Source organism: Chrysemys picta, chromosome 1, assembly GCF_011386835.1.
Source record: "Chrysemys picta bellii isolate R12L10 chromosome 1, ASM1138683v2, whole genome shotgun sequence".
Lineage (NCBI taxonomy): Eukaryota > Metazoa > Chordata > Testudines > Emydidae > Chrysemys > Chrysemys picta.
The window spans coordinates 358464798-358477919 of NC_088791.1; the positions used below are offsets into that span (position 1 = coordinate 358464798).

A 13122-nucleotide genomic window follows, 5' to 3' on the forward strand; every position below is an offset into this window, starting at 1 on the left:
GTCTTTGTCTAATTAGACTTGGAGTATCCTCCTCCATCTACTATATCCTGCTTGGGAGCCACCGGAAGAGAACCCATGTAAAGAAGCACTCAGAGAAAAGGAAAGTTACTGTTAGTAACTGGAGTTCTCTGAGGTGTGGTGTCTACGTGTTTTTCCACAAGCCATTCTCCTTTCCCTGCTACTCCCAAGGCTTATCGCCTGGACTTGATAGCGGAGCAGGCGCTGAGGGTTGGTTGGTCACTCAGCCTCCTTCATACGCTCGAGGAAGTAGAGGCTTGAGGTCATCAGGGGAGCAGGTGTGACGAGCGGACACTGCTCGCTGATCTCTGGTGCCAATGATGCAGGCACCACTGTAGTGCTGCACACATACAAAATGGGAAATGACTGCCTAGGAAGGAGTACTGCGGAAACAGATCTGGGGGTCAGAGTGGATCACAAGCTAAATATGAGTCAACAGTGTAACACTGCTGCAAAAAAAGCGAACATCATTCTGGGATGTATTAGCAGGGGTATTATAAGCAAGACACAAGAAGTAATTCTTCTGCCTCTGACTAGAAAAAATGAAAATAGAAAATTAATGGAGATATCCTATCTGCTAGAACTGGAAGGGACCTTGAAAGGTCATATGAGTCCAGCCCCCTGCCTTCATTAGCAGGACCAAATACTGATTTTGCCCCACATCCCTCAACTGGAGTATTGTGTCCAGTTCTGGGTGACACATTTCAGGAAGGATGTGGACAAATTGGAGAAAGTCCAGAGAAGAGCAACAAAAATGATTAAAGGTCTAGAAATCATGACCTATGAGGGAAGAGTGAAAAAATTTGGTTTGTTTAGTCTGGAGAAGAGAAGACTGAGAGGGGACATGATAACAGTTTTCAAGTACGTAAAAGGTTGTTGCAAGGAGGAGGAGAAAAATTGTTTTTCTTAACCTCTGAGGACAGGACAAGAAGCAATGGGCTTAAAATGCAGCAAGGGAGGTCTAGGTTGGACATTAGGAAAAACTTCCTGACTGTCAGGGTGATTAAGCATTGGAATAAATTGCCCAGGGAGGTTGTGGAATCTCCGTCATTGGGGATTTTTAAGAGCAGGCTGGACAAACACCTGTCAGGGATGGTCTAGATAATACTGAGTCCTGCCATGGGTGCCGGGGACTGGACTAGCCAACCTCTCGAGGTCCCTTCCAGTCCCTAGATGGTTCTGTGAAGACAAGCCCGGCATGGAACTGGCAGGAATGAGGTGGTTTGACTCAAGCAGCAGCCTGGTTGGAAACCCAAGTCAAATAACAAATTGAATAAAGTCTACACACGTGAATGGAGGCTCTGAAGAGACAATAGAAACCACAATAGCTGGGACAGTCACCCCCTAGCAACCAACAGCCAAGAGGACGGCCATTTCCCCACCTCTCGGCAGGAAAGCAGGGCAAAGGCCCCAAGCTGGAGAAACAAGGCAAGGGGTCAGGGCCAGCTCTCAGAGACATGGGGGGCTGGCTACAGACAGAGAAAGGGACCAAGACAGAGGAAGGGAAGATGGTACCTGCAGGAGCCTGGCTCCAGGGAGCCCTGGCGTGGGCCAGTCTGAACTCTCAGCCTTTGCCTCTCTGTGATGGCCTAAGGACTTTCAGGTGACTGATAAATTGTTACCTTGTTTGGGAAGGCTGCCTGGTGTGCTGCACAGACTCATTACGAGTGTAATCAGGGCAATGGTCCTGCTATTGTGGGGAGCTTTCCTGGCTTATACACCACGACGATGCAATGGGCTAGTGAAAGGAGCCGAGTCCTCGCTCCCGCTCCCGCTCCCTTACCCAGCGGCCTGCCTGACTCGGACCCCCGACCAGGCTGGGCCCAGGATTCCTGGGGCTCGACCCCCAATCTGGCTGTCGTACTTAGGACAGGGTCTTGGGTGTCCCCACTCCGGGGGGCTCTGTCCTGACCCACTGATCGTTGCATACAGTTCAAAGCAAACACGATTTATTACACAGCAAGTCCTTAAAAAGAAGTAGAAACTGGGAAAGGTGGAGGGAAAAGCCGTCACCCCCGCTCTGTGACAGGGAATGCCAGGGCAGTGCACAGTCTGTTCCTCACCCGGCCCAGGCCCTGCCCAGGCCCTGGCTGTGCCGCAGGTCGGACACTCTCTCTGGTGGTGGCCACACGCCCTCAGGCTCTAGGGGGCAGCCCCCCCCGCCCGTGGGGGTTACAAGCCCCCTCCCAGTCTGGGCTGCAAGGCCTCTTGGCCTGGGGGCATCTCCCTGCGCTGGGCCCTCTGCCCAGGGTCTCTCTCACTCTGCCCAGCCGGCGGCTCAGGGACTCGGCTCCGGACGGCTGCAGCCCCAGCCCCACCCCCAGCTCCCGCTCCCAGTCCCCAGCCCCCCGCCCCCCCCCCCAGATCCAGCTCCCAGCCCCACTGCTGCTCTGCCTCCAGCTCCCTGGGCTGCCCCTCTGGCTCTGGCCCCCCGGCTCTGGCTGCGGCTCTGCTCCCAGCTCAGCCCGGGCCCCTGCTCCCCCCTTAGCTTGGCCCCTCTGGCTCAGGCCCCCCCTTGGCCTACGCACCCTGTCAATCAGGCTGACTGGAAGTGTTGGCCTCTCCCCATTGCCCGTGGGGCCTGTCAGTCTCAGGGGCCTGGCTTCCCATCAACCCTCCCCCTTCCTTTTGGTCCTGGGAGAGGGCCAATCAACCCCCCCTCAGTGTCAGTGAGGGGCCAACACCCTCCAACACGAGCATTGCACCCTGAAGGGGACAGTATAAGTCTCCCACTGGATTCTGGCTTGGCCGGATTCTCTGCAGGCAACATGGCGAGAGACAGGGGTCGCTGGCACCCGAAGGCCCAATTTTGGAGTGTTGAAGGTCACCGGCCTGTCCCCATGGAGCTGTGTGGGTCCTGGGTGACTCCCAAGGACATAGACAAGAGTCCGTGACAGATGGATAGTTCGTAAAACCATTTCCAAACATTCCCACATTCATCACATCCCCCACGTCTCTAGGGCATGCCGTGCAATGTCCCTCACCTGCCGAAGGCAGAGGAGAGCCCGCTGCTCTGGGGGGAGCTCTGTGGTACAGCCCTGCAGTGGGACTGGGGGCCTGCAGGACCCGCTTCCATTAGGGTGGCCAGTCTTGGTTGGACATATTCCTGGAGGGGCCATCCCATGACATAAGCTTCAATTAAAGAGTCACCTTTAATTCCTGGAGACTCCAGGACAAGCCCTGGAATCTATGGCAATCCTGCCTGCCATGATAGTCGAGGTGGATAACATGCACTTTGTGGGCGGCAAAACAACCCCATGGCAGGAACGTGCAGGAAAACAGTAAATCCCTCCTCAGTGTCCCATGTAAAACACGTATCTGCAGCTCATGTCTGACCCGGCCACGCTTCACTTTGGGTATTAATAGATGGGGCACTCGCTCTCTCTTGCGGGAGTTGGGAGCTGCTGGTTTTGCTGGGGGAAGTGGGATAAAAATGCAAGAACGAGTGTGGGGTGGGATTAACAAATAGGGCCACCCGGGGCTCTACTATGTGGGGTCAGGATCTGGCTTTGGGGTGCGCCATGAGTCCCCCTCCCCGAGCCCAGCCTCACCCCTCTCCTCTCTGCTCTCCAGGAGCTGCTCTTCTACCCGAAGGACGAGCTCCCCAACAACCTGTTCCAGGCTCTGGGCCACGTGGTGTCGGACGAGAGCTTCTGCGCTGCCTCCCTGCAGAGTGTCAGCAAAGCCGCGGCTGCCCTGTGCCAGTGGATCTGCGCCATCTACTGGTACCACCGGGCTCTGCGCATTTGGGAGCCCACCTTGATGCAGCTGCAGCACTGCAAATTCCAGATTCGGGCGGAGAAGGGGCGGCTGGGCGACGGGCGCCTGCAGGCTGAGAAGCTGAAAGAGTTGAGTTCGAGCTGGGGCTTGGAGCTGCTGCAGGCCACCGAGCATCAGGAGGCCCTGGCCCGCAAACTCAGTCACGTCCTGCAGGAGAAGGAGAAGGCTGACACCGTTGAGAGCTCGGTGGCAATGCACGTGGCCAACTGGACAGCGGCTGTGAAGGTAACGGCAGAGACAGCCTCGTCCCGTCCCCTCCCCGACGCCCGGGGCAGCCGGCGTCCCAGGTAACGACCGGGACAGCCTCGTCGCATCCCATCCCCGACGCCCGGGGCGGCCGGCATCCTGGGTAACAGCCGGGACAGCCTCGTCCCGTCCCCTCCCCGACGCCCGGGGCAGCCGGCGTCCCAGGTAATGACCGGGACAGCCTCGTCCCGTCCCCTCCCCGACGCCCGGGGTAGCCGGCGTCCCAGGTAACGACCGGGACAGCCTCGTCCCGTCCCCTCCCCGACGCCCGGGGTAGCCGGCGTCCCAGGTAACGACCGGGACAGCCTTGTCCCCTCCCGTCCCCGACGCCCGGGGCGGCCGGCGTCCCAGGTAACGACCGGGACAGCCTTGTCCCCTCCCGTCCCCGACGCCCGGGGCGGCCGGCGTCCCAGTTAACGACCGGGACAGCCTCATCCCGTCCCCTCCCCGACGCCCGGGGCAGCCGGCGTCCCAGGTAACAACCGGGACAGCCTTGTCCCCTCCCGTCCCCGACGCCCGGGGCGTCCGGCGTCCCAGGTAACGGCCGGGACAGCCTCATCCCGTCCCCTCCCCCACGCCCAGGGCAGCCGGCGTCCCAGGTAACGGCCAGGACAGCCTCATCCCGTCCCCTCCCCGACGCCCGGGGCAGCCGGCGTCCCAGGTAACGACCGGGACAGCCTTGTCCCCTCCCGTCCCCCACGCCCGGGGTAGCCGGCGTCCCAGGTAACGACCGGGACAGCCTCATCCCGTCCCCTCCCCCACGCCCGGGGCAGCCGGCGTCCCAGGTAACGATCGGGACAGCCTCATCCCGTCCCCGACGCCCGGGGCAGCCGGCGTCCCAGGTAACGATCGGGACAGCCTCATCGCATCCCATCCCCGACGCCCGGGGCAGCCGGCGTCCCAGGTAATGGCTGGGACAGCCTCATCCTGTCCCCTCCCCCACACCTGGGGCCGCCAGCGTCCCAGCTAACAACCGGGACAGCCTCATCCCGTCCCCTCCCCCACGCCTGGGGCAGCCGGCGTCCCAGGTAACGACCGGGACAGCCTCATCCCGTCCCCTCCCCCACGCCCGGGGCAGCCAGCGTCCCAGGTAATGGCTGGGACAGCCTCATCCTGTCCCCTCCCCCACACCCGGGGCCGCCAGCGTCCCAGCTAACAACCGGGACAGCCTCATCCCGTCCCCTCCCCCACGCCCGGGGCAGCCGGCGTCCCAGGTAACGACCGGGACAGCCTCATCCCGTCCCCTCCCCCACGCCCGGGGCAGCCGGCGTCCCAGGTAATGACCGGGACAGCCTCATCCTGTCCCCTCCCCCACACCCGGGGCCGCCAGTGTCCCAACTAACAACTGGGACAGCCTCATCCCGTCCCCTCCCCCACGCCTGGGGCAGCCGGCGTCCCAGGTAACGACCGGGACAGCCTCATCCCGTCCCCTCCCCCACGCCCGGGGCAGCCAGCGTCCCAGCTAACAACCGGGACAGCCTCATCCCGTCCCCTCCCCCATGCCCGGGGCAGCCGGCGTCCCAGGTAACAACCGGGACAGCCTCGTCGCATCCCGTCCCCGACACCCAGGGCGGCTGGTGTCCCGTTAACGGCCAGGACAGCCTCGTCCCCTCCCGTCCCCGACGCCCGGGGCATCCGGCGTCCCAGGAAGCCAAAGAGCCAGTGCAAAGGATTCTGGGATGTTTCTCCCCATCCATTTCTGGGACTCCCCATCTCTCCTTGCCCTGTACTCTGGAGCTCCTGTAGGCCAAATCCAGAGCTGCCCTGGGCTGAAGCAGTCAGAGCCAGGCAGCGGCACCTCTTGGATCTAGGATCGGCTCCCTCTGGCTGGAGGGAGGGGGCCGTGTGTAGGGTTAGTCCGTCTTGGTGCGAGGGTTGGAGATCGGGGTATAGACTCTGGATACAGGGGTTGCTAGGAGTGGAGATTGGGGTGTACAGGATCTGGGAGCAGGACTCCCCAGGGGTGGGGTCTGGGAACAGGGCTTCCCCCAGGGGTAGGGTCTGGGTATGGGGCTCTCCCTGAGGGTGGGGATCAGGGTCTGGGGGTGGGGCTCCCCTGGGGGTGGAGTCTGGGAACAGGGCTCTCCCATGGGGGCAGGGTCTGGGGGTGGGGCTCTCCCCCAGGGGGCAGGGATCGGGGCCTGGGGGCAGGGCTTCCGCTAGGGGTGGGGTTCCCTGCTGACCCTGCCTTGTCTCCTGACAGCACTTGGAGCAGAACTGCAGCACGGCCCAGGGGGACGCACTCCTTTGTGCAGCCGCTCTCTCCTACATGGGCGCCTTCCCCCCGCCGCGGCGCCAGGAGTTGCTGGAGAAGTGGCAGGATATCTGTGCCAGGCGCCAAAGCTCCCTGGGGCCAGACGACGTGCGGAGGTTGCTGGAGAAGGAGCTGCCCTGTCCTGGCCCAGCCCCCCGGGGTCCAGCCCTGCTGCCTGTGCGCCAGGACTTCAGCTTGCTGGCCCTGCTGAGCTCAGAGAGGGAGCAGCGTGCCTGGGACAGGGACCAGAAGCCTCAGGACTTGGCCGGGCGCCAGGCCGCCCTGCTGCTCCGCACAGACACTCACGCCTGCTCCCGCTGCTGGCCCCTGCTGCTCGACCCTGACCAGCAGGCCCTCACCTGGCTCCTCATGGCACAGAAAGCGGATGAGGGTGAGTGAGGGGAATGAGAAGCCAGGCCTGGGACCAGCCCTCCCACCCCAGCTGCCTTGGGTGGGGAGTGAATGAGCCCTCTGCTATCAGGTGCCAGCGGCTCTAGAGCGAGAGGTTATTCCTTCTGCACAGCTCAGGTTCCTGGAGTCTCCTGAAAAGTTCCCCCAGCCCCACCGGGGCCTTAGGGAAGGAAGGGCCCTTCTGGGAGCCCCTTTTCAGGATTCATAGATTCTAGGACTGGAAGGGACCTCGAGAGGTCATCGAGTCCAGTCCCCTGCCCTCATGGCAGGACCAAATACTGTCTAGACCATCCCTGATAGACATTTATCTAACCTACTCTTAAATATCTCCAGAGATGGAGATTCCACAACCTCCCTGGGCAATTTATTCCAGTGTTTAACCACCCTGACAGTTAGGAACTTTTTCCTAATGTCCAACCTAGACCTCCCTTGCTTCTTGTTCTATCCTTAGAGGCCAAGGTGAACAAGTTTTCTCCCTCCTCCTTATGACACCCTTTTAGATACCTGAAAACTGCTATCATGTCCCCTCTCAGTCTTCTCTTTTCCAAACTAAACAAACCCAATTCTTTCAGCCTTCCTTCATAGGTCATGTTCTCAAGACCTTTAATCATTCTTGTTGCTCTTCTCTGGACCCTTTCCAATTTCTCCACATCTTTCTTGAAATGCAGTGCCCAGAACTGGACACAATACTCCAGCTGAGGCCTAACCAGAGCAGAGTAGAGTGGAAGAATGACTTCTCGTGCCTTGCTCACAACACACCTGTTAATACATCCCAGAATCATATTTGCTTTTTTTGCAACAGCATCACACTGTTGACTCATAGTTAGCTTGTGGTCCACTATAACCCCTAGATCCCTTTCTGCTGTACTCCTTCCTAGACCGTCTCTTCCCATTCTGTATGTGTGAAACTGATTTTTTTTTCCTAAGTGGAGCACTTTGCATTTGTCTTTGTTAAACTTCATCCTGTTTAACTCAGAACATTTCTCCAATTTGTCCAGATCATTTTGAATTATGACCCTGTCCTCCAAAGCAGTTGCAATCCCTCCCAGTTTGGTATCATCCGCAAACTTAATAAGCGTACTTTCTATGCCAATATCTAAGTCGTTAATGAAGATATTGAACAGAGGCGGTCCCAAAACAGACCCCTGCGGAACCCCACTCGTTATGCCTTTCCAGCAGGATTGGGAACCATTAATAACAACTCTCTGAGTACAGTTATCCAGCCAGTTATGCACCCACCTTATAGTAGCCCCATCTAAATTATATTTGCCTAGTTTATCGATAAGAATATCATGCGAGACCGTATCAAATGCCTTACTAAAGTCTAGGTATACCACATCCACAGCTTCTCCCTTATCCACAAAACTCATTATCCTATCAAAGAAAGCTATCAGATTGGTTTGACATGATTTGTTCTTTACAAATCCATGCTGGCTTTTCCCTATCACCTTACCACCTTCCAAGTGTTTGCAGATGATTTCCTTAATTACTTGCTCCATTATCTTCCCTGGCACAGAAGTTAAACTAACTGGTCTGTAGTTTCCTGGGTTGTTTTTATTTCCCTTTTTATAGATGGGCCCTATATTTGCCCTTTTCCAGTCTTCTGGAATCTCTCCCGTCTCCCATGACTTTCCAAAGATAATAGCTAGAGGCTCAGATACCTCCTCTATTAGCTCCTTGAGTATTCTAGGATGCATTTCATCAGGCCCTGGTGACTTGCAGGCATCTAACTTTTCTAAGTGATTTTTAACTTGTTCTTTTTTTATTTTATCTGCTAAACCTACCCCCTTCCCATTAGCATTCACTATGTTAGGCATTCCTTCAGACTTCTCGGTGAAGACCGAAACAAAGAAGTCATTAAGCATCTTTGCCATTTCCAAGTTTCCTGATACTGTTTCTCCCTCGTCACTAAGCAGTGGGCCTACCCTGTCTTTGGTCTTCCTCTTACTTCTAATGTATTGATAAAAAGTCTTCTTGTTTCCCTTTATTCCCATAGCTAGTTTGAGCTCATTTTGTGCCTTTGCCTTTCTAATCTTGCCCCTGCATTCCTGTGTTGTTTGCCTATATTCATCCTTTATAATCTGTCCTAGTTTCCATTTTTTATATGACTCCTTTTTATTTTTTAGATCATGCAAGATCTCGTGGTTAAGCCAAGGTGGTCTTTTGCCACATTTTCTATCTTTCCTAACCAGCGGAATAGCTTGCTTTTGGGCCCTTAATAGTGTCCCTTTGAAAAACTGCCAACTCTCCTCAGTTGTTTTTCCCCTCAGTCTTGATTCCCATGGGACCTTACCTATCGGCTCTCTGAGCTTACCAAAATCTGCCTTCCTGAAATCCATTGTCTCTATTTTGCTGTTCTCCCTTCTACCCTTCCTTAGAATTGCAAACTCTATGATTTCATGATCACTTTCACCCAAGCTGCCTTCTACTTTCAAATTCTCAACGAGTTCCTCCCTATTTGTTAAAATCAAGTCTAGAACAGCTTCCCCCCTAGTAGCTTTTTCAACCTTCTGAAATAAAAAGTTGTCTGCAATGCAGTCCAAGAATTTGTTGGATAGTCTGTGCCCCGCTGTGTTATTTTCCCAACATATATCCGGATAGTTGAAGTCCCCCATCACCACCAAATCTTGGGCTTTGGATGATTTTGTTAGTTGTTTAAAAAAAGCCTCATCCACCTCTTCCACCTGGTTAGGTGCCCTGTAGTAGACTCCTAGCATGACATCTCCCTTGTTTTTTACCCCTTTTAGCCTAACCCAGAGACTCTCAACACTTCCGTCTCCTATGTCCATCTCCACCTCAGTCCAAGTGTGTACATTTTTAATATATAAGGCAACACCTCCTCCCTTTTTCCCCTGGAGTAGGAACCTTCTCCTGTCTCCTCCAGATGAGTCCCTGCTCTTCGCCGGCTCGGACACGCTGTCCAGTGCCGAGGAGTCAGGGAGCAATGAAGAGTCACCTGAGAAAAATCTCCAGGTGCTGTCGGCTACAGACCCCAGGCTGGAGCACAACCTCCTGGCTGCAGCCAGCACCGGTAAGGGCGGGCGTGTGAGTGCACTGTAGATACTGCATGCCCCCTGCATGCCACTGGGCCTGACCTGGCCTCTGGGGCTGGGCCCCCAGCACACCCCCCCTGCAGACAACTGGCCTCCACCGTGCTGGGGCCCCAGCAAAGCTCCCCAGAGACGGCAGGTCCAGGCCTGCATTCTCTGAGTCAGATGGTTATTGCAGGCCGGGGCCTGTCACCTCCGCCGAGCGGAGGTAGGGAGCAGCTGAGGAGGGCTGGGCAGTCAATGGGGGTCAGGCGGTGGGGGCTGGGGAGGCGATGGGGGCAGGCTGTGGGGGGCTGGGCAGGTGATAGAGTGGGGGGCTGGGCAGGCAATGGGGGGCAAGCTGTGGGGAGCTGGGGAGGGGCTGGGGGGCTGGGCAGTCAATGGGGGTCAGGGCAGGCGATGGGGGCTGGGGAGGCAATGGGGGTCGGGCTGTAGGGAGCTGAGCAGGCAATGGCAGTCAGGCTGTGGGGGGCTGGGCAGGCGATGGGGGTCGGGCTGGGCCGGTGGTGGGGCAGTAGCTGGGCCCTGGTGGCGCACCAGGGGGTAACTGAGGCCGTTTCCCCAGGGCTGCCCATCCTGCTCCTGGACTTCGAGAGGAGCCCCTGCTGCCCGGCTCTCCTGCAGCTCCTGCAGAAGGAGACGCTGCTGGGGGCGGGGGGCTGCACCCTGCACTCCGAATCGCTCGGGGAGGTGCAGGTGCTGCCCTCGTTCCGGCTCTACCTGAGCACCACCCTGCCGCTCCGTGCCTTGGGGAAAGGTAAGGGACCGAGCGCTGGGGCTTCCATAAGTAGGGGCATTGCCAGCAGATCGAGGGACGTGATCATTCCCCTCTATTCGACATTGGTGAGGCCTCATCTGGAATACTGTGTCCAGTTTTGGGCCCCACACTACAAGAAGGATGTGGAAAAATTTGAAAGAGTCCAGCGGAGGGCAACAAAAATGATTAGGGGTCTGGAGCACATGACTTATGAGGAGAGGCTGAGGAAACTGGGATTGTTTAGCCTGCAGAAGAGAAGAGTGAGGGGGGATTTGATAGCTGCTTTCAATTATCTGAAGGGGGGTTCCAAAGCGGATGGATCTAGACTGTTCTCAGTGGTGGCAGATGACAGAACAAGGAGTAATGGTCTCAAGTTGCAGTGCAGGAGGTTTAGGTTGGATATTAGGAAACACTTGTTCTTCTTCGAGTGCTTGCTCATATCCATTCCATTAGGTGTGTGCGCGCCGCGTGCACGATCGTCGGAAGATTTTTACCCTAGCAACACCGGCGGGTCGGCTGTGGAGCCCCCTAGAGTGGCGCCTTCATGGCGCTGAATATATACCCCAGCCGACCCGGCGCCCCCTCAGTTCCTTCTTACCGCCCCTGACGGTCGTTGGAACTGTGGAGCGCTGCTTAGCTGTTCTCCACTCTCCCTAGCTTAGTTCGTTATTCGCAGTTATAGTTATAGTTATAGTCCTAGTGTTTATAGTTAAATAGTTCAATAGTTTTAAGAGTTGTCTAGTTGTTATAATAGTTCAGGGGATTAAGGGGGTCGTCTCCCCCTTTCTCCCCCGGCCGCGGGGCCGGGCTCATGCCCAACGCTCCCGGCTTCAAGCTGTGCGCCTCCTGCGCTAAGCCTATGCCCACGAGCGACCCGCACGATTCCTGTCTGAAGTGCCTGGGAGAGTCCCATCAAACAGATAAGTGCAAGATCTGTAAGGCCTTCAGACCAAGGACCAAGAAGGAGCGGGACTTTCGGCTCCGGCAACTCCTGATGGAGGCGGCACTTAGTCCGGACGCTCCATCTACAAGTCAGGCCCCGGCACCTAGCGCCTCGGTGCGCAGTGCCCCGGCGGCACCGGCCATGACGACCACGCGAGTGGCGTCAGATGAGCCTTCCCGGCACCGGACCTCGTCGGCACCGAAAGCACAGCAAGTGCCTCGGCGCCGGTCATTATCCCCAGGGCATAAGAAAGCCCATAAGACGGGGACCTCCGTGCCGAAGACGCTGGCTCCCCCAGTGCCGGGGGTAGAGCCGCGTACGCCGGTGGAGCACCGGAAACAGGTGCCTCCAGCACCGTCGACTCCGGCGCCGAGGCCGTTGAGTCCGGTGCAGACGGCGTCTCCACCGAGGCAGGCGGTGATACAGTGCCTCCCGTCGACGCCAGAGACCTTCGCGGCGGCGAGAGACTTAATAGCTCTCACGGAGCCGGCACCGCCTCAACCACCGGCACCGACGGCACCGTTGCCTCGCCCGGTCGGCACCGATCCAGGTCCCGAAGCAGGTCCCCACGCCGCTCGCAGTCCCGGCACCGAATATCACCTCGGCACCGGTCGTACTCGCGGCCAAGATCTTCTTCGCGGCACCGCTCTACGTCTCGGCACCGCTATGATCGTCGGCACCGATCAACGTCGAGACGTAGTTCTCGGCACCGCTACGGTCGCCGCTCGACGTCGAGAGGCCGCTCCCGGTACCGGGCATACTCCAGGTCCTCGTCGAGGTCCAGATCCGACTCCCGGTACCGACGAGGTCATCGGCACCGGTCGCGGTCCCGGCACCGATCGCCGGCACCGCGTGGAGATAGATCATCTCCAGACCGGCACCGTGCGGCACCGCAGCCCACGGGAATCGTCTCGACGCTCTCGGCACCGCCATGGCCATCGAGATCGGGGTCTCGCTCCTCGGAGGACCTCTCGAGATCGGCATACCCCCCTCAAGGGCAAGCCGAGGAACAGGACTTGGGCCATTGGCAGAACATAACAGAGGACCATTCTCATGGCCCATCTCACTGGTCGTTTTGGACCCCGTGGGCGTACCATCAGGCGCAAGGGGCTCCAGTTGCTTCGACCTCTCGCTCCGGTCACTCTGTTAGAAGGGCCCCGGAGTCCACCATCTCTCGGCCTCCGCCAGGGGGCATGGAGGCTTCCGTGTCCGCACCACCTGACGCCCTGGACTCAAGCGCAGGTGATGCTCCGGCCCAGGAGCAGGGAGCCCAGGACCCTCCCTTGGATCCTGTCCCACCGGAGGCATCTTCCTCTTCCTCTCCGGATGAGGCAGTGGCGGGCACATCGTGCACAGGTCCACCTCCAATAGATCTTCGGGCTCACCAAGATCTTCTGCGTCGGATGGCCCGTAATATGGACCTGCAGGCGGAGGAGATAGTGGAGGTGCACGACCCCATCGTGAATATCCTCAGAGCGGATGCCCCATCGAGGGTGGCGTTACCCCTGATCCGCACGATACAAGCCAATGTATCTACGATATGGCAGACTCCTGCCTCTATCCCACCCACAGCGAGAGGGGTGGAAAGGAAATACTTTGTTCCGTCTAAAGACTACGGGTACTTGTATACCCACCCCCAGCCGTGTTCACTGGTGGTGGCATC

The 13122-nt window shown here is 57.9% G+C and overlaps 2 protein-coding genes across 2 annotated transcripts in view; both read left to right on the forward strand.

Moving 5' to 3' along the window:
• LCMT2 (leucine carboxyl methyltransferase 2) overlaps positions 1-13122 on the forward strand; it is a 517091-nt gene that overhangs the window by 142178 nt on the left and 361791 nt on the right. The gene's annotated exons all lie outside the window — the stretch shown is intronic.
• Positions 1-13122, forward strand: part of DNHD1 (dynein heavy chain domain 1) — a 105312-nt gene that overhangs the window by 73948 nt on the left and 18242 nt on the right. The window contains 4 exon segments of the mRNA XM_065589518.1: positions 3592-4023; positions 6248-6689; positions 9594-9740; positions 10325-10516. Coding sequence (XP_065445590.1) covers positions 3592-4023; positions 6248-6689; positions 9594-9740; positions 10325-10516 — 1213 coding nt within the window.